Source organism: Anastrepha ludens, chromosome 3 (genome assembly GCF_028408465.1).
Source record: "Anastrepha ludens isolate Willacy chromosome 3, idAnaLude1.1, whole genome shotgun sequence".
Classification (NCBI taxonomy): domain Eukaryota; kingdom Metazoa; phylum Arthropoda; class Insecta; order Diptera; family Tephritidae; genus Anastrepha; species Anastrepha ludens.
The window spans coordinates 98785342-98810429 of record NC_071499.1 but is presented as its reverse complement, the minus strand read 5'-3'; the positions used below and the strand labels follow the sequence as shown (position 1 = coordinate 98810429).

Genomic DNA, 25088 nt, shown 5'->3' with positions numbered 1-25088 from the left:
AATATTTTCACTTGTAATTGTACAAGGATCTTTAGAACATTATTCCGCACTGAAATACGTACGGATTTTTTTATTAATTAATTAGAAAAAATTTTATAAACAATTAACGGTTCCATTTTAGATGAAAAATTCTACTTTTGACTTCAAACATCTGCAAAATACACAAATTTCAATATTTCTAAAATCCCGTACGTATTTCTACAGCTATACTCACGTCGATTGAGAAGAATTTTTTTAATTTGGTTTAGGTGGACATTTACGTCAGTTGTACTGCGTGCCGTGAAGTGCCTTTTTCGCAGGGCGCGTTCAGAGATTCACTCCAAAGGCGCCATTTTGTAATATTTTTCAATAAAAATATTTGTAATTACACTTAAATACATGCTTAATAATATACTTAAAAAGTTTTTTCCTAGCACCTTTCTTTCAATGTAAAAAAAATCCTTAAAAAACTGCTTTTTTTACAGTAGCTAGAGTGGCGTAACCCCTTAAGTAGAAGAAGCGCAGAAGGAAGAATACGTTCTATAATTATTTCATTTGCTTCAAATATAAAGGGTAGAAGAAGCGAAGAAGGAATGAATACGTTCTATATTTATTTCATTTGCTTCAAATATAAAGGGTCGAATATATTTCATATCTCATATCTCTATTTGGCTTACATTCTAGGTAAATTTATATATATTTTACATGTTGAAGTAAACTTTATGTTTTATACCTTACTCTTATAATTTGAGAAGTTAAATTTCACCCAACTGTTTGTTTTGCCACTATAAATCTGTTTTTCATAAATTATATTATTAATTATAATGAATTCACTTTTTTTCTTCTTGTCTATCTTGCAAAACTTCTCTGCATTTTTGTAAAAATATTGGTGTTTTCTTCGGAATTTTTCTTTCAATGACAGGTCCATCGCTGCTCTCCAATTCATTAAAAGGCAGATTCCGCTTGCCTCTGCTGATAACATAATTTAGATCTTCAAGATTCTTGGATAATACGAAAGGAAATCAGTTAAATTCACAAAATTTACATTCATATTTCATTAGAAACGTACTTTTCCAGGACTTTTTGAAAATTCATATGTTAAAACTGGCGAATGTGAATGTTCAGACTTTTCCATCCTCGATATAATTATGAGATTATTAGACAATTTTCGGGGATATGATTGCTTCTCCGTAGGATGTGGTGACAAGGGCACGTTCTGCTGCTGAAATTTACCGAAATTGTATTTCAGTTTAGATAAATGTTGCATAAAATAGCTTACTGATTGTTTTTTTCCACTAAAATTAAGGGCGTATGGAGTCATTTTTTTAACATATATGTTATTATAAAAATATATTATGTCACGGTATTGCGGTGGCCCATCTGCAAAGTACAAAGTACATAAAAATGTATAATCAATGAATATAGTTTAGAAACTGATACTGCTATAATACTAATAACTGATTGTGTCATAATTTCTATAAACAATATCTTTCTTGCATTGTTTTAGTAATTTAGACAAATCTAAAATTTTATGCATTTGCATTAGCTTTAATGTGCATTTAAAACTTAATACGAGTAGATGAGTTAAGGTTGTAAATATAAATTCATGCTGGCGACAATCTTTACTGCCTTGTATTATATTTTTCTTAACAAAAACATATATAATGAAGAGCGCGACTATATACGAAGTGTGTTCAAAAAGTATTGCGAATTTTGTGTTTTTTCAAAAATTATTTATTTATTCATTAATATCTATTTTGTCCCCTTCAAAGTAATCCTCATGAGATATTATGCACTTGTGCCAACGTGTTTTCCAATGTTCGAAGCACTTCAAAAAATCATTTTTTTTATCTTGTCAGCTCCTCCTTTGATTTCGTCTTTATCTCGTTAATCATAGTGTAGCGTCGCCCTTCGTGGGCCTTTTCTGTTTCGGGAACAAGAAAAAGTCACAGGGGGCCACGCCTGGGGAATACGGTGGCTGTGGCATCATTAGTGTGTTGTTTTTGGCCAAAAAGTCGCGCACAAGCAACGATGTGTGAGCAAGGGCGTTATCGTGATGCAAGAGCCAATTCTTGTTCTTCCATAAATCCGGGCGTTTCCGGTGGATTGATTCGCGCAAATTGCGCATAACTTGCAGGTAAAATCCCTCTTGACCGTTTTATCTTGTGGCAAGAACTCATGACGCACAACGCCCCTGCAATCGAAGAAAACGGTAAGCAAAACTTTTACATTCTATCGAACTTGACGCGCTTTCTTCGATCTTGGTTCGTGCGGCAGCTTCCATTGAGATATACGTCGTTCCATTTAGACCTGAACGGAAAATGATCTACACTGATGGTTCAAAAACTCTGGACCACATCACGTTTGCAGTAGTGCATGCTGATGGTGAAACAATAACAAAGGGTCAACTATTTTACTACTGTTTTGAGTACACAACAGAAGCTATAGCAATACACAATGCCATAATAGTTGCATCAAAAACGAATGAAAAAAACAATCATTTAATCGGATAGCAAGACCACAATATCAAATATCATGAACATAACAAATAAATTACCCCTTATTTCAAGTATTCGGAGCATATTAATTGAGGATCAAAATAAAGTCAAAATAATGTGGATTCCTGGCCACGTTGGTATTAAAGGGAGCGAGCTTGCCGACCGAAAGGCTAAAACTGCAGCAGTGGAACTATTGCTCACATTTGATTGTATGTTGAAGAAGGTCATCTACCGACTAATTAATAAATATTTTGAGGCAAAAACAACTGAGACATGGAGAACAGTGCAACACCATTATGCAAACTTAAATACAACTGGCACTAAACCCAACTATTAAGCCATATGCCGTACCAAGGACATCAACTCATTTCGCCAACCTAATATTTTATTAATCTATTTTATTTAACTAAAGAGCAGAAGTTGAAAACTATTTAAATACTCATTTCATTATTCTAACCTACCACTGTAAAAATATGATAATCTAAGTTAAAAAAGGCTCAAACGTAAAAAGCCTCTAGATTTAAACTAATAAATAAATAAAAATTAGTTAAAAGTATGAATTGTATTTTGCTGAGGATTAACTTAAATTATTTGTTTTAACAAAACTCCACAAAAATTGCTCGTTAGTAATATATATATATGTAATGTTATACTAGTTCCAATGAAAATACTAATAATAAAAAAATAAAAAATCTACAATAAGTTAAAATCTCCGCTCACCACTAAAGACGGCCGTCTTGTAGACTCACCGCTAGCGACATGATACAGCTGTCACATAACGCGACCGTATTGATTTCCCCAGTTTTAATTTAAAAAACTCAATATTAAATTTGTTAAATTTTTTTCGGAAAAATGCTTTCATCAAGTAGAAATAAAATGATTTTTGAGGTAATAAAAAAACCCCTTCAGAGTATTTAAAAAAATTCTTTAGCTGAAATTATTGTCAGCAGAATTGGTCCAGGAGAGGACACCTTGATACACAAGCAAACATGAATTGTCATCTTCATTTTAAGGTGTAGATTATAATGACAATAAAAATACTCACTTTTTTCTTCGGCTGGTTCGATAAGAACTTCTCTATATGTGCTACTTTGAGCTTGCGGTTGCTTCCTATAAAACTTCATTATATCCATAAATGACTTAAATTGTATTTCCTGCACCTACGATATTATATATATATATATAAGTTTTAAGTGTTTTTATAACAATATTTTTGTACAAACCCTTATGTATAAATAAATTCCACACATAAGCATCTGATCCAGATGGCGGTCTTGCATTAACTCTGTCCTTTGGGTTATTGAATATTCAAATAGCGTCCACAACTTATTAAGATGTGGCTCTTCTGCCAACTTGAGTTCACGACACAGCTCTTTTAATCTAATCCAAGCAAGTTTATAGAACTGAAAATCACCAAAAATGTATCAAGCCTGAAAAAGTAAACTAGTATATACACACCTTCCTACAAAATATAGTTAAAGAAGCCGCTCGTCTATTGCCGTCCATATGTTTCTTGCAACTGAAGGTAGCCTCGTTTTCATAAGTAGTTTCTGAAATTTAATGCGTTATTATCTAAAAGATTGGGCACTGCATTCCAATTTAACCTTTCGCACTATTAAAGAGGTCCCTCCTCGTCGACTCGTTGACAATTGTAGAACTAAAGGTTTCGTATGCTGAACAATTTGGTGACTGCACTGGAATTAATAAAAAAAAAATATACGTAAATTTAAAATCGCTTTACTTGTTTTTATATATTATAATATTTCTATAAAACCAAATACTTGATTTGCAATAATATATAATACTTATGAAAAAGTCCTGGCCTTTGACTATTTTTTAACAGCTTTAAGAGATTACACTAGAAAAAATACTACATAATTTGGAACCAAGCTGTTCAGATTTAATCATTAAGTCACATTCTCAACCAAAATTGCCTGTACTACTTCTTCGTCCTGCGGCATGTTCACTCCAAGTTATAAGATTATACTTAAATAAACACAAAAGTATTACATTCTTCCAAAGAACTTTAGGTCTGTGCATTATCTTCAAGTGTACATCCAATGGCTGTTTAGGCCGAATGTGTTTGTACCATAAGAGAAATGATAGAAAAGAAAAGATTCTAATAGCGATCCAAAAAAAAGCTCCTCATAAAACACCATCAGCCGTTCGGAGACGGCATAAACCTGCGCAACATCAAAATTGGAAGAGGAGCTCACTCAAACACCCAGCAAAGGATGCACCGGCCAATTGTATATTACAGTGAGCCGAAATTTTGTTTGTTTAGGATCGAATTCTAATAGTACGGAAAAGTTGCACTGTTAGACTAATAAGGTGTGTGCCAAATTTCAGCCCAATCGAACGAGGCCTCAAATATTGAAATTCCCGTTGATATTTTGAAAAATTTAATTTTTTCAGGATATTTTTCTTTCTCTATGCATACATTCCGGAGCACATTTCATACCAAAAATAAGTACTATAAACTAATTAGACATACATTTTTTTTTTTTTTTAATTTAAGTTTTTTGTTTTTTAATTTTTTTTTTTTTTAATTTTTATTAATTTTTTAATTTTTTTTTATAATTTTTTATTTTAAACTGGTTTTGTTATTTTTTCATGTTTTGTAATATTTCAAGAAAACACTGCGGTTTTTAAACTTAAAGCAATAATTAATTCCATGTTTACCAAAACTTTTTCTTTTTGTCCACATTTTGTGATATTGATAAAAAATTATAAAATAAAAAGTATTTCAAGAAACTCTGCGTTTTTTAAACGTAAAGCAATAGTTCATTTCATATTTATCAAATCAGAGGGAGTATTGTGCTTTGTTGTCAAACTGAGGCATAGTTTGACGAGATGTACACCGAATGAATCCATCCCGAGCGTCATTTGCGCATACTTGAAGTGATGCTTCGGTAACGAGTTTCACCATTCGCTCCACCGCAAGTGTGTGGCATGGATATTTAGAGAACGCCCAATTCTCATACACATTGTTGGATGATTAAATCTCCGTAAGAATTTCATTTGTTACGTTCTTTAGAACGTGGGGAGAGATTATATTTACCGAAGACCAGTTTATCATTTTGCGGTTTAACTGCGGTTCCATCACAACCTATTATTGAGGTCTTCATAAATGCTGTCTATAATGCCCACAGCGCTGCCTGATTTCGGTGTAACGTGAGCTAAATATTGCGATCCAGGCTCAGATAAAATCGAAATATGTTCTTCTTTGATCACCTGAAGGTAGAATTTGTTTCCCCTATTGACCTGAATATACGTGTCGTCTTTTCGACCATCAAAATATAGTGCCTTGGAGCAAAGGCATTGACGCGATCTTTGAGTTGTATTTCATGGTGCACAAGGTTTTTCTCGCGTCTAATTTTGTTTTTATCTGTTTCGTGATTCGAAAGAGATCAAACCAACATCTTTAAGTACTGAATTAACAAGCATTGCTGACTTATAACTGCAGTTTCCTGTAATCACATACGCATTTAAGAAGTAGAATAAGAATTGAATAAGTTCGGCTGCCTACTATCAGAATTAGAGGTGTCACTTTCGGAACCATCATTCACTTCCGATATATTGCAGCCTAACGTAGAACAAGAGGGATAGTTTTCTGACCCAAGAATTTTTAATTAGTAATTTGCTTGGTCATCTCATCGCGGCGCCGTTGTCTTTCTATAAGTTTCTTTGTTTCAGGTATGTCCATTATTTCGATACGGCCTATACGAGCACCTCCTTGGTGTGACAGAAACGCTTGCTCTTTTTGAGGAACTTTTTTTTCTCTTGGACATGAGCAAATTGTAAAATCTTGACACTTACAAGCTGAAATATCAAAAAGTCGGGAAGCATTCGCCTTAAAGTCATCAGCACGTTTTTTCAAAGCAGGACTTCTATGTGCAGAATACAAACCCTTTTTAATTTCTCTGTTTCTCTTTTTATGATACTCATTTATCATGTATATTACGCGTGAATGTGAAACTGTGGGAATAGAAGCCTTGTTATAAATACAAATGATTTTCTTCGCAACTTGTCCGTTGTCTGTTTCCTCCTCACTCTACTCCCAGTTCCCGTCTTTGAAAAAACAGTATCTCATTACATCTTCACAACTTGGTAGTTGAGGATCTGGCAAATCTTTAGGACTTCCAAACAATGGGCAATTAACCGTTTGTCTTAGGGAAATTTTGGTTAATGCCAATGTCGTCATATAAACTTTTAATAAAAGATTATAATTAAATGCTTTTATATTATAAGAAACAATATCTTTCGAATAAAGCGGAAGAAAATGCTTGATCAATCAAACATAGTGGAGTGTAATGAATTAAATTGTTTCGGTGGGCCTTCTCATATAAAATTTGTATTTAACATATACCGATATGATAACAAATAGTATTTTCACAAAAGTTAAAATCGTTCAGAATTTAAACTGAAATTTCAAAATTTGAAGCCTCTGCTGGCGACAGAATATATCGTTCGATTGGGCTGAAATTTGGCACACACTTTATTAGTCTAACAGTGCAACTTTTCCGCACTATTAGAATTCGATCCTAAAAAAAATTTTTTTTTCGGCCCACTCTATTGTATATACAGTGGCTCACACTTATTTTATCCAACACATACTATAATATTCTAAAGCTTCATAATAATATTGTAAAACTAAGGTGAGTTATACAGAGATATTGCTACCATAATTAAAGTTAACAAAATAGCTGGGATCACAAAAGCGGGTTTTGTTACCATGCAAATTTTCAACAAGCGAAACAATGATAGCAGAGTAGCAATGATGATGATGGGGTAGTTGGAAGGATAAAGTAGAAGTAACGACGCAACGATGTGGTGATCAGCCATAAAATAAAACTGGTTTTAATTTCAAAATTCTTCTTCTTTTTTAAATACAATTAAATACAATTCCAGCGGCCGCCGTAGCCAAATGGGTTGGGCGTGACTACCATTCGGAATTCAAAGAGAACGTAGGTTCGAATCTCGGTGAAAGATCAAAATGAACAAGAAGGTTTTTTTCTAATAGCGGGCGCCCTTCGGCAGGTAATGACAAACCTCCGAGCGTATTTCTGCCATGAAAAAGCTCCTCATAAAAATATCTGCCGTTCGGAGTCGGCTTGAAGCTGTAGGTCCCTCCATTGGTGGACCAACATCAAGACGCACGCCAGAAATAGGAGGAGGAGTTCGGCCTAATAAATAAGTACTTATGTTTTAATGCCTAAGTTCAGTTATTTTCCCAATACATAAGTTATACAATTATTAAATAATAGACCTCTTCGTTTCGCCAGACGATGAACCAAGTAGTTTAAATAAAAATATTGTTCCGAACGGTGAAGTTTCGCGAACCGACTGGCAACAATAGCGAACAAGATGCCAAAACAAAAAAATGAATTAGCCTTGATGGCGACAGCGGATAGGGAGACAAGGCACCCTTTCTGGGTGTACAGTTAGATGAGTAAGAGGAAGACGACAGGTGATTACATCGCACAGACGGATTTTGGTAAGGGCCTCCGCACATGAGACGTACCATCATCGTATCGTCAGCGGCACTACATAATTTTTTTGTTGATGATTACGATACGCTTGCTTGTCCGCACACAATGCAACTAGCTATCGAAAAAGTACGAGTTGTCAATATGTCGAGCGTGAGGAATTTATTTTATTACACTTTATTATTATTATTTACATTAGGAATAACTCAAACAGAGGATTATTCATTGCCACAAGGGAGTTACAAGAGGATGATTACAAATTTCAGACTTTTACTTACACAAATGATTACAACGATTTTACATTTCAGAGAGTTAACAGAATGTCTAAAAACACTTTTAAGGAGCTAGTACAATTTTTGAAACCTACTATTCAAAAACAAAATACTAACACTGAAAATCAAAAACAAACTACAAGCGTAGAGATATTTGACGACTCTGCTGCACGAGAAGCGTTATGCTGCATGCTTGCTTTGACGAGTACGAGTAACTGACGACTCGTGTGCAGTTTGCCATTTGAACACAAGCGTGCGACAACGAAGGGTATGCCTCGCGTTTTGTCGCATGCGCTACGATGAAGATACGACCCGTGTGCGAAGGCCCTAAGCTGTTGTTACAACAGAACTCGCCAGAAGGTACGAGCTGCCAGATCTAGAAATTACGATAGTAATTAAGCACATGTATACAAATCGAACACAGGAGCGCAGGGCATTCAGTTGGAAGTTGAACTTGTAAACGAATAAACGAACAGTAATAGTAAAGTGTTGGAAATGAAATAAAGCAAGTGTGTTACCATTAATTTGAGTCTTGTGATCGAACTCAAAGGGGATATTGTAAGAGGCAACTGGGAGTGCAGCATTGTTATAGGTATGCCCATATGCTAAGCTTAGTACACACATAGTACGTATAATTGCGTTAGCAAAACACAGCAGGAGCATATACAATTTGGTTCACTTGATTAGAGGCACTCAATTAGCTCACATTATTTGCACATTAAAGCTGTGAAAAGGGATCGTTTTTTAAGCATTCCTTGTGTTTGGTCGAAAACTTCTTAATTTTAATAAAAGGGAAAAGCGGAAACGTTTAACAGATCGTGAACAGATCGAAAGGTCAAATCGATATCTTGACCTCGAAGGGGCTTTCAAATCGTCCTTCTATGGTAAAAACTACAAATGTAGAACTGCGATGGCTTTAACACAGAAGGAAATCCGCCAAATCCTCAGGGTTGCATCGAGTTTCGCCCTTTCAACAGCAAATCCACTGCTTAAAGGGCGGTTCTAAAAGAGCCTAATGCATAAAAAATTATAAAAAACACCTCTGAATCGATTTTACAAGAGACCACAAATCACAATACCGATGAATGGAAAAAAGTAGTATTTATTTACGAAAGAAGTTCAATCTAGAAGGGCCGGATGGATACTATTCCCATGACTTAAGAAAGGAGGAAAAGTACTTGAGTCGATATCACAGCCGTGGAGGTAGTGCTATGATATGGGAAGCAATATCGTACTATGCGCGTTCGAAATGAAAATTCTTGAGATTATAAAATGGCTGGAAATAACTATAAAGCTCTATTGAAATTTTCTTTTCCCGAGATTCATGAAGCATTGGGGCCTATTAATTGAATCTTTCAACAAAATAATGCACCTGTGCACATTCCAGAGTGATCAAAACCGGAATTGCGTCCCATAATGTTGGAGCTTTAGCATGGCCACAGTTTTGGGGATTGACTTATTTGTCCTCATGGCATGAGTTGTCCTTAGGATAGGCTATGACTTATTGTAAGATTGAATGCAGGCCTTAGATAAGCTCATTACAATAGGTTCCTTTCAATCATAGCCTCTATTAAGCCAAGACAGTTAGTGCGTTGTAAAGAATCACATCCTGCGCGAGGTGACTCTGCTTATTAACTCAGTAATATTCCTCGCTGTCAAATGACAAAGAGAGAGATTATTGAGTTAAAGCAGAACGCTACGGATTGTCAGGATACGTCGAGATAAAAATAAACACACTTTCAACTAATGCTTAAAATTATACTTCATTGCTGGCGCTGCGTTTGCTTAAGTTTACTTATAATTTTATTATCATGTAAGCTTTTAAAAATAAAAAAATAAAATAAATAAATATGAATATACATAATATAAATACGTTTGAGGCGCGTATATCTGTTAGCGACCGTCAAGTTCGTTTGTTTACTGCCGTTGAAGATTTTAAAATATCATGACAACAGCTTGTAGTTGCCATACAGCGCTGTTCTTTACAGTTGCCATGTGTTTACAGTCCGCCACTCCTGAATATACAGCGACCTCGTTTTCTTGTTGATGTTGTAGCAGCATAAACATTCCCCATACTTACATACGCAGAATACTGCTGGAGTGGCAGTCCTTGGCCGGATATAAATCCGGGTCGTTTTGGTAACGTAGAACCGACTGTCGTAGAAACGTGTTAGTTTTCTTCTTCATCGGTGCTTTCGTCAACCTCGCTAAGTTGTTCGTCAAAAACTGACAGATTACACCATGGGCGAAGTTTATCGGAAGAAAATATTGATGTGTAATGACGTTGTTTGGGAGAAGTATCTGGAAGATCTATAGTTTTAAAAAGAATCGGTTCGGTATCATCGTAGTCATACTATACACCCCTTCTTTCTTTCCGCTCTTCCTTTTTTGCACAGTCAACGCAAGATTTTACGTAAGATTTTACAAAATTTCGCATTCGTGGAAACCAAAGGAAGTTTTGTATACGGTCGATTGTTTTGTCTATGCCTAGATGTCTAGCCTTATCATGATAGTCATGAACTATCCGCCAACCAAGTGATTTCGGAACAACCCACAGCTTCTTCTTATTGATGACACGATAAAACCTGTCTTTCTCAACGCAGTACCCTCTTACAGATAAATCATTTACGTTAACCTTTTCGAAGATTTCTTTAATTCCTTCGTCGCTTAACTACATTGCAAAAATCCAGTCATCGTTAGTAATATTAGTTTCAAAATGCGTAATCATGCGTGTTCCATTCGCTTTCCGGTAAGATGCTCAATGACGATGTCATAATCTTGAACTTTCAATCACCATCTCGCTATGCATGGTATAAGTTCACAGCATCACACAGTGCATCACAGTGCTAATTGTGTTGCAATCTGTGACTACCTTCAATCGCTTACCATACACATAATATCGCATGCGTTCAATAGCTTCCACAATCGCCACCGTCTCCAACTCGTAGCTGTGATACTTTCTTTCATCATTGCCAGTTGAACGGCTGTAGTAGAGTACGGATTTCCATTTACCACCTTCGTCTTGCAAAAGTACAGCGGCTAAACTAATTGTACTGGCATCAGTATGGATTTCATGTTCTGCTTCCACGTTACCATTACTGGTTAAGATGAGAGAGAGAATGTCTTTAAGCTGTCAAGCTGTTGGTCGTTTGTCCAATTAAATTGGATGTCTTTTCCTAAAATTTTTCTTAACGGTTCAGATAAAATAACATACTCCGGACAAATCGTCGGAAAATAACCACTAAGCCCTAGAAATTGGCGAACTTCATGAACGTTAGTTGGTGCTTTAAATTGTTCAACTGCAATCGTTTTTCTTAACCTTGGTTGTATACCACCGAAATCAAGACCATGACCCAAAAACTCTATTTTTGTTTTTAAGAACTCACATTTTTTAATATTAAGCGTTAAATGTAGCTCATGTATTGCTTGAAAAACTTGTTTGATTTTATTAAACATTTCGTCGATTGTGTTGCTCCCTATTAGAATGTCATCCATGTAGTGTGTCATGTCAGATAATATTATTCTGTCTTTAATTTTTGCCATGATCCTTTGAAATGCAGCTGGTGCGTTCTTAAGTCCGAGCGGAATACACTTAAAATTATATAGACCTTCAGTAGTAATAAACGCTGCATACTTCGACTTTCAGTAGCTATTGGCACCTGGTAATAATCCGAATTTAAGTCAAGTGTTGTATAATACTTATAATTCGAAATTTCTTGTAGAGTTTCTTTGTTATTGGGCATTGGGAAATTTTCTTTTTTCGCATTAGCGTTTACTTTGCGATAGTCAACACACATTCTATCTATAGAGTAGAATGGGGTAAGATAGGTATGGGGGCACAATAGGTAGGTGGGGTTTTCGTCGCACTGTTTTTGCAGAGGTCACTCGTCTTATGTGAATTGAATACGTGGTGGGGAACAACGTTCGCGACTGTCATTTCGGCCGTCACCATTGATTAGTTATCCTAGTTCTGGCGTCGTTTAGTTTTTTGTGAGCTTTTCTCCGACATAGCATTTTTTTTATTCTACGGTGCAGTGCATTTAATGTATGTAAATATTTGTCAGGTGAGTTTTATTTTACGTAGAAAATAATGCTGAACACGAATAATGTGTTAGTTTTTTGATATTTTTGTTTTTAAAAAAAATATCGACACTAACATAAAACATGTGCTTGGGGGCACTATAGGTCAGCCGTCTGGGGGCATTATAGGTCACTACTTTTAATTGAATAAAATAAATTTTAATTGTTTCTGCAGCAAAATGGTGCGTAATTATGTGCGAAAAACGCCGAAACGAAGTGAAGAGGACGTAAAAAACGCAATCGCGGCAGTCCGAGATGGCTCTAGTGTTCGATCAGCCTCTAAACAATTTAAAATTCCGTTCGAAACATTACGTGCTCGCGTGATGAATTAAAGAAAAAATCCTAACTTTTATAACATATGCAGTGCTCATACTCTATAAATAAAAGTTAAAACGTTAATTTCCAAGCCATGTACATTGTTCTTTTCCCCTCACATATAGTGACCTATCGTGCCCCCCGATTTTGAAAATATCGAAAAAAAGTACCTTTGTCTTATTGAATGCAGCTTCCAAAATATTTAGCCAAACATAAGTCAGTATAACCAAAATGTTAGCAGATAAATAACCTTTCAAAATCTTGCTTATTTTTCAAAATCAATGCAAAAACACCGTAGCAAGAGCTCTCCAAAGAAAAATTACCTATCTTACCCCATTCTACTCTACCTTCTTTTTTTTATTAAAGTTATTGGGCTAGCATAAACCGAGTCTGACTTTTCAATAATACCGTTTTTTAAAAGATCTTTTACTATTTGGCTTACGATGGCTTTTTGCGTTTCCGGAATTCGATATGGAGATTGCGCGATTGGAACATCCGTGTCCAATTTAATTTCCATTTCAATTGCATTCGTTTTTCCGATTTCATTAAGATCACTTACAAATACGTTCCTATATTCGTTGACTATTTCTAATAACTACGTTTTAATTTGCTTATCGTCAGTACATCTAATGTCAATTTCCCGTGTATAACTTTTTAACACCCGAAAGCTCACACCTTTGCTTCAGCACACATTTCACTGTACACAGCTAGCATTGCACATTTTTCGTCCCAATTGTAAGCACTTAAGCTACGGCGACACACTCATGCATTTGCTCTCCAGCAGCTTATATATGTGCGTGTCGGGTGCATGACGCTTACCTGCGTAAAAATCTATAATTTTTGTTTTTCATCATGCAAAAACCGACAAGAAGTATGTATGACACGAAACAAGTACGTGTGTCACCCGACACGCACACATATAAGCTGCTGGACAGCAAATGCATGAGCATATACCGTAGCTTTAGTGAATTGTTTACACGATTTATGAACTGCTCCACCGTAACCAAATCTTCTGGATATAGATTAAAAGCAGGAAGGGTCACGGCAATTTCTTTTACTGAAACCGTTCGTGTTCGTCCTTGTACATATGTTCGTTCTCTGCCACACGGTGAATCAGCAGTTGGTATTTGTTGCGTTGTCGTTGGCGTTTGCTGAATCGGAGTTTGCATGGCTGCCCGTTGCGATTGCACAATAGGCTCCTGCCCTGCTGTAATTGTGTTCATCACAGCTCGTAGTTGGTCTAATTGATTTGGAATGGAATCGTCTTCATGCTCGTCAATTTCGACTTCGTCTTTCCCTAAGAATTCGCTCAGCTTTAGAACAAGTTCTGATTTTGACCCTGTTGTGGGCAAGTTATTTTATCGTAGAGTAGCTTTTATCTGCTCGAGTTTTAAACTTGTAATCTTTACTGTGTTAGCCATTAGAACCGTTTAACTTTTCCGTATACTATCGTTCTGTTCAAAATATTTTCACTCGCCACTCGTATAATTTGACCGAATTGTTTATCAAACTTTACTAGTTATTAAAAATGCTACTTCTGAACTTGTCAGCATACTCGTATATATATACATATATAATTGACACGTACACCCCTTTTGGGTGTTTGGCCGAGCTCCTCCTCCTATTTGTGGTGTGCGTCTTGATGTTGTTCCACAAATGGAGGGACCCACAGTTTCAAGCCGTCTCCGAATGGCAGATATTTTTATGATAAGCTTTTTCATGGCAGAAATACACTCGGAGGTTTGCCATTGACTGCCGAGGGGCGACCGCTATTAGAAAAATGTTTTTCTTAATTTTGGTGTTTCACCGAGATTCGAACCAACGTTCTCTCCGTGAATTCCGAATGGTAATCACGTACCTACCCATTCGGCTACGGCGGCCGCCGTCAGGATACGTCGAGATAAAAATAAACACACTTTTAACTAATGCTTAAATTATACTTATTGTAAGAAAATAATATGAATATACATAATATAAATACGTTCGACGCACGTAGATCTGTTAGGGACCGTCGTTGACGATTTGAAAATATCATGACAACAGCTTGTAGTTGCCATACATCGCTGTCATTTGCAGTTGCCATGTCGGCAGTCGGCAAGTCTGATAAATTACAGACTAAAATCCCCAACCAGACAGGTTTCTACGATATTCTTAACGGAAGTCTATGCCTTCTTGAATGTAGCATACTGGCTAATTAAAAAAAGTGGCGAGGTAGTAATATTGGAATTTGTAGTGATAGTCAAGGTACACTGAGAGCCCTTGCTAACACTGTCTTTGAAATTAGTTGGTGAATGTAAGACAAAACTGAACAGTGTTGCAACACACAACAAAATTTTTCTTATTTGGGTGTCTGGACACTGCGGTATTACAGGGAACGAGATGGCTGATAAACTGGCTAATGAATGCTCTTCTAGCACACCACTGAGCCCTGAACCCTTCCTAGGGGTCAATTCTGCATCGGATCAACTAAGGATTGACGACTTCATAAGGTCTACCCATAGAAGACGTTGGTCTGAATTGGACTCCTGCAGAGTAGCTAAGTGCTTTGTGAAAGAACCAAACACGAAATAAGCGACCTTCCTCCTAAAACTTAGTAAAAGGACCTGAAAGTACTGGTAGGTGTAATCACAGGGCACAACGCCTCTAGTCAGCATATGACTACCATGTCAATCATTGATGACTCAATATGTCTCTCTTGTTATGAAAATGAGGACAATGCAGAGATTTTCTCTGTAGCTGTCCGGCGTTCTCTAGAATCAGACTTAGGCTCTTGGGGTGCGATATTCTGAGCTTCGATAAAATGCATACTCTTCCTATTCCGGATCTCTTAATCCAAAAGATTCGCGGAAGACTGACCTTCAACCAATTTCTCCGTTTTGCCATACCATACCATACTTTATCTATTCTGTCCCTCTATTACTTCCACTGTAATCTATCCGGGTGTAATACAATGGCCTTCCTGACTGAGTGCTTCAACCTGTCCAACCTCCCACAAATCTAATATAATCTAATCTAATGACCCCAAGATCAGGGGAATATCTAAACATTATTGAAAATCTTTGGAGATGGCTTGCTCATATGGTTTATGAGAATAGGAAACAATTTGAAAACAAAAATGCTTTATTTCCAATCATTCAAATGGTCTGGTCTGAAATTTCATTAAGCTATTTGGAGAATTTGTACAAATCCAAACGTATTTACGAAGTAATTTATAAACAATAAAATACAAACAGCACAAACCATTAAGCTTTAAATAATATATGTTACATACAAATTACAAAAAAACAAAATTGCATGTATTTGTTCTTATTTGGTTAGTGCATCTATTCAAGTGAGCCAACACACTGTTGCGAATTACGGTTAGATAGAATAATACTTTGGTACATGTTTATTTTCGAGCAAAGTACAGTATTCACTTGAATTAACAGAAACCCTTGCGTTATTAGATCAAATACGGTTGCTTTAATAATCATTTTATTCCATAAAAATTATTGTCTCTAATCAAGTGAACCGGACTGAACATATGTATGTATAGTACGTAAGTAAATTTTAGTAAGCAATTATGCGGTAAAATATATATAATACATATGAGTATGTATGTAACATATACATATAAGCAAAAGCAAAATCAAAAAATGCAAGCACAAGTATTAATTGCATTTTAGTGAATGACTTGAGTATTTCAGGTGTTTAAGTCCATAAATAGCAGATGTTTTTAAGAATGCTGCAGTTGCCAATCGGTGACCCAACATTCCAGCACCGTTGAAAGGGGCCCTGAAACGCAGTGGACCATTTGTCGTACACTCTTTCTGTACGTAAACAACGAATGCCATTAGCAAAATTATTTTGTTGCATGCTCCATATTATTCAAAGCAGAACCTGATGAACTCTTTCGATGAAAATGTTGAAGTGTCATTGCGTTTGGCACGGTGTAATAATGTATTGACAAAGTGGAATACCCAGGCTATTAAACGAAGCCCACTAGTGTAACTACTAACTGATTGATGATTTCCAAAATGTAATTGGTTCTAACTGGTGGTATTGAATGCTGATTTTCGTTTCTCGCTTTCCATGTCGATGTCGCTGCAAGTGTCCTTTGGCCACTTGTCTGTGTTTTCGTACAAAAATTTTGGCCCAGTGTGTCATACTGACTTGAAAAGTTCTTCGACGGTCCATCCTCTAGAAACCATATCTGCTGAGTTGCAATGTGTTGGTGCATTATTCCAATGAATACCTTCAGTTAAATCCTGAATTTGAATTTGAATGTCAATATAATGCAAAATTTATTATGGTAAAGGGTGATCAATGTAGAGGTATTGGATTTTAAATTGAAATAAAAGAACGAAAAATCTAATTGATTTGTCAATGCTTATTATTTTTATTTAGAACCATTCATGACGCGTCAAATAAGACAAACGTTCGTATTTGTTGATAAATTCTACATATTGCGCCCTCAAATTGTGGCGATTTTACTAATCCACATTCTTGTGCATTAAATGGTCTCAATGCAGTAGAGTACGAGTCACCCAACAACCCGGATTATCTTTAAAAGGCAGTTTGACACTATATTGCCACAGCGCTTTCTATACGAGGTGTGTTCAAAAAGTATTGCGAATTTTGAATTTTCGCAGGTTACGTATATTCGAATTTCGATTTTTTTGTGGTGATAAAATGGTACTCATGTCTCTCACTCATGCCAACGAGTTCCATTTCCAAGCCATTTAGAATGTTCAGTTAATTGTTGAAAGCTGTTTTGCTTGCACGTGTTTCGGCCCGTCTTCGATTTTTAACTATTCAAAAATATGGATCAAAGAACCTGTATCAAATTTAGTGTGAAAAACGAAATTAAGTGCGCGGATGCATTCCGAATGTTTACTGTGTTATACGGAGAAGCCACTTTGGACCAAGGCAACGTTTATCGGTGGTACAAAATGTTTTCAGAAGGCCGAGAAGATGTGAACGACGAAAAGCGTGCCGGAGATCCGAGCACTTCAACAATAGAGCAAAAAATTTATTAAGTGAAGAAAATGGTATAGGCCAATCATCGAATCACCATTAGATTGATTTTTTTTCGATGATTTGGGCATGAGACGGGTTGCCGCAAAATTCGTACCAAAACTGCTCAATTTCGACCAAAAGCAGCATCGCATGAACATTGCTAATGAGATGTTGGACTCTGTCGGCGACGACCCAAATTTGCTCCAGAGGTTCCTAACTGGTGTCGAATCGTGGGTTTATGGTTATGACGTGGAAACCAAAGCTCAATCATCTCAATGGAAGCTGCCGCACGAACCAAGATCGAAAAAAGCGCGTCAAGTTCGGTAGAATGTAAAAGTTTTGCTTACCGTTTTCTTCGATTGCAGGGGCGTTGTGCGTCATGAGTTCTTGCCACAGAGCACTTCGCAATTTGCGCGAAGCAATCCGTCAGAAACGCCCGGATTTGTGGAAGAACAAAAATTGGCTCTTGCATCACGATAACGCCCCTGCTCACACATCGTTGCTTGTGTGCAACGTTTTGGCCAAAAACAACACACTAATGATGCCACAGCCACCGTATTCCCCAGATCTGCCCCCATGTGACTTTTTCTTGTTCCCGAAACAGAAAAGGCCCACGAAGGGCGACGCTACGCTATGATTAACGAGATAAAGACGACATCGAAGGAGGAGCTGACAAGATAAAACAAATGATGCTTCGAAGATTGGAAAAAACGTTGGCACAAGTGCATAATATCTCATGACGATTAATTTGAAGGGGAGAAGATAGATATTAAAGATTAAATAAATAATTTTTGAAAAAAACACATAATTCGCGATACTTTTCGAACACACCTCGTATACTGTTTTATGATACGAGTGGTCACACTCTGCTGTCCAAGCCTCTGGTATGGTAGTAACTTCTTCCAATTTCCACAAAATTTTCACTTTGGCATTTTAAGATTCGTTGGCTGTCAATAAACAAGATGGTTTAGAAGGGTCATTATTGCCATGTTCGACCTAAGCAACATATTTAAGCTAAATCCAAGTTTATTTTGGCCAACAGCAGACTGAAGAATGTTTCTATACCCAGCAGCATGTCGATATTTTTTGGTGGTACATAACATTTATCACCAGCAAATCCTATGTTGTTTGGGATATTCCATGTTGAAATATCTATTTCAGGATCTGGCTTATAAGCGATTAAATGCGAAATGTTAATGGAAGTGATTTGCTAATTTATGTTAGTTAAGGTTTTGTATTTGATGTTTGTTGACGACGCAATATACTTTGGATTTCTTTGATTTGCTTGTTCCTTGGCGACCACAACCTTTACGAAACTCCTCTGAAACTGACTTGCGAACAGGAATCCAGAAATGCGATACTCAATTTGTACTACCTGATGCGTGACGAACGAAAATTTTTGCTGTTGCGAGAATCACGGTGTCAAACAACGAATTATTCAGTTGCTGCTTGTTGGTCTGGCGTAGAACAGCGATGAAGTAAACTGTGGTGCTGTTGTGCACAAACTTTGTCGCTTGGAAAGCCAATTGATACGAAATCTCATTTTCTTTGTTTGATCGAAGCGTCGATTGATGTTCACCGATTTAAAGCGATCTGATGTTGCAAAACATGTTAGAGTAGGAGAATGTGTAGCCCCTTGGTTGATTATTTGACTTAGATGTTAATCTGATGGTACCTTGCGTGTATAACGACGTCAACGAACCATAAATAGCTAAAGCCTTATTAAACAGAATTCTAAGCTGAATGCAGTTTGGTTTCGTAACCGAGGGTAAATCAAACAATGATGAAATACTTTCCAAAAACATAAGTCGTTTCTTGTCATACCATGCCCTTAAGCCGCTCCAAAGCCTTTGGATAGTTTTCATTTGTCCCATGGAACGCATCTACAGTTTCTAAAGCGAACCATTTCGTAAATCACCTTCAATTATTTGTTTAAAAGAGGGAATAAAGTTATGGTAATTCGAGTACTTGCCATCAAAGATTGGAAGCTTAAGCCGTGGAATTTTTTAAGTTGATTTAAATACGCAGGTTGTATCCGAAAATGATACGTTCTTATCTTCTTCTAACTGTGATTGGATAACTACTGTAGTTGTGACGTAAAGATCATCCAGTTCAGCGTGTCCATCCTCAGTACCCAGTCGATATCAGTTTGAATTGAGAGAATCCGCTTAAAATATGACTCAAGGATACATGAACACTGAAGGAACCTTTCCACCTGGTCGCAGACTAGCGTCAGTGATATTTTTAAAGCACGTAATATTTTTCGTGGTGCTAGCACGTTGTTGTTTTAGTTCATCGAAATACATTGTAGAGCCAGGAATGCAAAGTAGGTTGTGGTTTTGATTTCCGTTATTTACAGCCATTGGGGAACCCTGTATAAACCTTGTAACGCCGTAAAGACATATGCAGGCGGTAGCGGGTGGGGACGACAAAGATGTAGCGGCGCAAAGCAGGTGTGTAGTGATATGCACCTGACGAGTTCCACGATTAGACTGGTTTTATTTTTCTAATTGTTCTTCTTCTTTATTAAATACAATTAATTAGATACTGGTGTTCTAATGCCTATTGGTTTCAGAAGTGTGATTGTTGAATTAAGCCCCATAGAACAGGATCGTAAAAATACAAGATGAGTGAACTTCAGGTTCAGCAACTTAAGGAGTTTGAACAGCACGGCTTGTTAACTTCTGAAAACAAAGCAGAGTTGCAAACACGGCAGCGCGAGGCTATGAAAATAGAGGATGTCGATATAGATGAGTATTTAATCCACCTAGACATATCGTCACAAATATCATCAGAAATGTCATTGCAAATATCATCGCATTTGTCACAAATGTCAGCAGAGTTGTTATCGGAAATAAATGAGGTACGGGAGAAGCAGAATACACGGAACTCTAAGTTAGAAGGAGAGAAGACACGGATAACTTCGCAACTGGGAACGATTGAGGCGGACGTAGATGCAGAGTCGTCTGTGTGAATTACAATTGTATCTTAATCCGAGTATTTAAACCAGTGATCCCAAAGTATTGATCCAAATGCTTCGCCCTTCCATGGCACTGTACCATTCTAGATATTTAAGCTGAAGTTCGAAACAACAAGCGACTGGAGTATTGCAGTCAAAGTCGCCGCTTTGGTTGTCTCACTTAAAGGTACCGCCGCCGAAGTACTGCAGGCAGTTCCAGAAGTCGACCGTGGTAACTATAAGAATCTGATGACAGCATTAGAGAGACGTTAGGGGAATTACCACAGGTAGTAGGTAGGCTCTGCTGGAACCTACAAATCGCAGCCAAAAGACATATGATACTTTACAGGAGCACGCAACAGAAATTAAGCGATGAGCACATATGGCGTATGTAACGAAAACGGCATATTTCGTGGAAAAGATTAAGTGTCAACCATTCACAAGAGGTATGAGCTCCAGACACGAATCGAGCAAACCGAAGGGGACTAAAATAGTGCCCACAATCCTTCAAGTTAAAGTTTAAAATCCTACCTCGATGGAGGAAACCATGAGAAAAGTAACAAGATAGTCCTCTAGTCAACTTACACCACCCAGACCATTCGATTTAAAGAGCACTCCCGATACACAGCAAATGGGAACAGCAATGGGAACACAGCAAATCATTCCCATGGCAGCCGGTTCTACGTTACCAGAATGACTCGGGTTTCCCCGACCAAGGGCTGCCGCCCCAGTAAACTAGCCCTGTCTAGTGAACAGTATATCACCCCACCCCTTACGTCACAGAAGCAACTTCCCGCAGCAACCTTGCTCCAAATGCTTCTCCTCAGGGCTGGAATTGAATCCAACCCTGGGCCAGAAGTATTCTATTGCTGCGTTTGCCATAAACGGCTCCATCCGAATTCCACCTCGGTTAGGTGCAATAAGTGCAACGGGTGGAGCCATCTTAAGACCTGTTCAGGCCTTAAGACTCATAGGGAGTGGTCTACACGGTATGTGGCCTCGTGTTGCTCCCGCCAGCAGGCGTCCCTTCCTCCACGGCTACTACTCCCCCTGATAGGCCGGCACCAGTAACCGCCACCACAACCCACACCTCCACGGTAAGGAGCCTATAGGAGCTACAAAACTATCCCGACTTAACCCATCCCCTTCCCTCCTGCTCTAACCTCAGTGCGGGCACAAACCAGCAGCTCTTGGTCCCACGCACAGTCTGTTCCGTGTGTCAGACCGTAATACCTCGGAATCTGACATCAGTCAAATGCACTTCTTGCAGTGGCTGGTTCCATTTTCGGAGATGTTCCGGTCTGCGCACCACCCGTGAGTTGACAACTGACTACTTTGCCCCCTCCTGCAGAGCTCTGCACCCGCAACCGACCCCGTGGCGCGGCCGCCCACCATCATCAGGCCGCAACAACAACAGCGGATTGCACAACAGGCACAACGTAGGCAACCCCACGCGTCCCTCACACCATGAGTTACTACTACCTTACCTCACGAGCTTCAAGCTTCTACAATTCAAATGCAACGGACTCACGAGTAAGGTCGATGAGATAGTTGACTTCATGAGCCGACACAGTACCCCAATAGCTGCGGTCCAGGAAACCAAGCTGAACGCTAGGTCCTCTCTGATCACCAGGGATGGCTATAACGTGCACAGACACGATCGCGAGCGAGACAATGGTGGTCGCCTAGCGTTTATAGTCCACCACATAATGCAGTATCGTCTCATTGATGAAGGGATCGACCCCAGAGAAAGCACCTTAGAATGTCAAGAATGTTTGAATGTTTACATACCCCCTGTCATCTGCTGCCCGGCAGGATTTCACCCTGATATAGGTGCGCTCATCAGAGGTGAAAACCGATTGGTTGTAGGTGAGTTCAATGCGCATCACGATCTTTGGCATTCAAGCCTGCCAAACGATCATAGGGGACAGCAATTGGCAGAGCAAATAGACGATTAGACATTTAGCATTGTGAACGACGAAGCAGCTCGCCTGACCTAACAATAACTAGCGCGGGTCTGATAAATAGCATAACGTGGCGATCTGTGCTATCGCTTGCATCAGACCCCTCGTCTCGATTGAGAGACCTGCCGACTTTGTTTCCACGAACCACCGGTCCTATTTTAATTTTACAAAAACTAATTGGGCCGGCTTCACGGAATTCACCGAAGACACCTTCGCCGCTTTTCCCATCCCCACCGATGTGCGCGCAGGCGAACACGCATTCCGCAAGGTGCTCACAGCTGCTGCCATTGGGAGACTAGGGAGTAGGATTTCTCACAAGGGTTCAATCTGTCCTTGGCCACTCTCATCATCCCTGACAAGTGGAAAGCAGGGAGAGTGGTCCCACTACTGAAACCTGGGGAACCCTCCAACCAAGAGGAATCTTATCGTCCGATAACTCTCCTTTCCCCAGTAGTGAAGACACTTGAAGAGTGGGAGCTTCACGAAACACCTGGCCCCAGCCCCACATCAGCACGGCTTCCGACGAGTGCATAGCATCACCACTGCACTCACCGATATAAACACCCAAACAAAACGAGGGCATAACCAAAACCGCCCCTGCGCGAGGACTGCCCTAGTAGCGTTGGACCTGAAGAAGGTTTTCGACACAGTCAGCCATTCCCCGCTACTGGATGATATTTATCAGTCGACACTCCCGCCAGGGCTGAAGAGTTGGTCCGCAAACTACCTGAGCGGTCGTCACTCGTCAGTGATTTTTCGAGATCAAACATCAAAGCAGAGGTGTACCGCAGGGTGGTGTCCTTTCACCCTTGCTGTTCAACTTCTACATCTCGAAGCTCCCCCAACCACCAGAGGGAGTCTCCCTAGTCTCATATGCTGATGACTGTACGATAATGGCGTCGGGCAATGGCATCGATGGCCTGTGTTTCAAGGTGAACAACTACTTTACCGACCTTTCTCGCATTTTCACTGCAAGGAATCTACAACTTTCCCCCACTAAATCCACGGCGACCCTTTTTACCACCTGGACAAAGGATGTCAAGCTGTCCCTTAAGGTAAAAGTCGACGACACCCTAATTCCGACTGTAAACAACCCCAAAATTTTGGGTGTAACCTTCGACAGTTTGCTCTCCTTCTCAGCGCACACCACCGCAATTGCCGCTAAAGTCCAAAACCGCAACAAGGTCCTCAAATCGCTTGCCGGCAGCACTTGGGGCAAAGACAAAGAACTGTTGCTATCGACATTTAAGGCAATTGATCGGCCGGTTTTGAGCTATGCAGCGCCTGTCTGATCGCCTGGAACTAGTAACACGCAGTGAATAAAGCTACAGACATGCCAAAATACTGTCATTCGGACAGCAACCGGTTGCCTCCTGATGTCCCCGGTTCAACACCTTCACAACGAGGCACAAATGCTTCCAGTAATGGAAAGTGAATGCCGCAATCAGAGTCCAACCACCACCTATAGCAGATGAAGAGCTCTAGCTTCCTCGTGAGACACGTTTAACACTGTCACAATGACGTTCTGGATATTGTGGCAGGTTAAACTCCTACTTATCCAGAATCGACCCCGACATACCAAACGTATGTCCGGCATGTGAAGGCACCCCGCACAACACTAACCACCTTTTCACATGACCCCTAAAACCGACTCATCTAACACCCCTCTCCCTCTGGACCCAACCCGTTGAAACAGCATGTTCCCTGGGCCTACGTTTAGATGAGCTAGACGAAGACGACCGGTGATATGCCCGACACTGGCGGGGCTAACTATTACTGTTAACAAACAAATAATACACAGCAAATGTTAAACTAAAACAGACCAGCTCTAAGAGGCATGAATTATTTTCAAAAACTGAATGCCACACATTCTCCGTCTCCCGAAATGGACGCAAAACCAAGAATTTGACGGTAAGGGAAACTGTAAAAGGTCAATCCCTGGTACTTACCCTGGATACACGTGCGAAGACCTCGACTATCGGGTGAGACTTGGTAAGCGGAGATGCAAGGCCAATTCGAGTTCCACTAGCAAAGCACGAGAAAGGAAATCAAATAATCGAAGACATTCAACAAAATGGCCCGTGAAGCTCTCCGGTTGTGCTGGTAAAAGAGGTGGTAGCACCCGGTTTTTTGTAGATTATAGAAAGATGAATGAAGTCACGAAATGGACAGAAACCCATTACCATGAATAGATGACACTTTCGACACTTTATCCGATGCGAAATGGTTTTCACATTCGAATCATTGTTAGCAAATGCGGCACCCATTGTGCACGCAGCTTTCTAAACTCCGGCACTTTAGCGAAAATATTGCTTAGACTGCCTAATGAGATACCTATGGCTTCTATCCAATCTCTTTCATTCCGCGACGATTTTCCAATACGATGTTCTGTATTTTTTGTACGATTTGTGGTGTTGTGGACGTCCTTGACGTGGAATGTCTTTAAGGTCTGTACGACCACTTTTAAATTCAGCAACCCATCTTCTCTACAGGCCATCTTGTATGTCGGTATGAAAACCTTGAATAACTAATAA

The 25088-nt window shown here is 38.8% G+C and overlaps 1 protein-coding gene across 2 annotated transcripts in view; it reads right to left on the bottom strand.

Moving 5' to 3' along the window:
• Window positions 1-566: 566 nt before the first annotated feature.
• The window catches only part of LOC128858565 (retinoblastoma family protein), an 80981-nt gene continuing 56459 nt past the window's right edge, over window positions 567-25088 (bottom strand). Inside the window, exons 9-15 of one of the 2 annotated variants that reach the window (XM_054094957.1) lie at window positions 4082-4171; window positions 3936-4027; window positions 3701-3880; window positions 3523-3637; window positions 1259-1359; window positions 1049-1201; window positions 567-980 (exon numbers count right to left, since the gene is read on the bottom strand). In XM_054094957.1, the coding sequence (XP_053950932.1) occupies window positions 810-980; window positions 1049-1201; window positions 1259-1359; window positions 3523-3637; window positions 3701-3880; window positions 3936-4027; window positions 4082-4171 (902 nt within the window). In that variant the 3' untranslated portion in view covers window positions 567-809. The remainder of the gene's footprint in view (window positions 981-1048; window positions 1202-1258; window positions 1360-3522; window positions 3638-3700; window positions 3881-3935; window positions 4028-4081; window positions 4172-25088) is intronic. The other variant, XM_054094958.1, reaches the window with a different exon arrangement.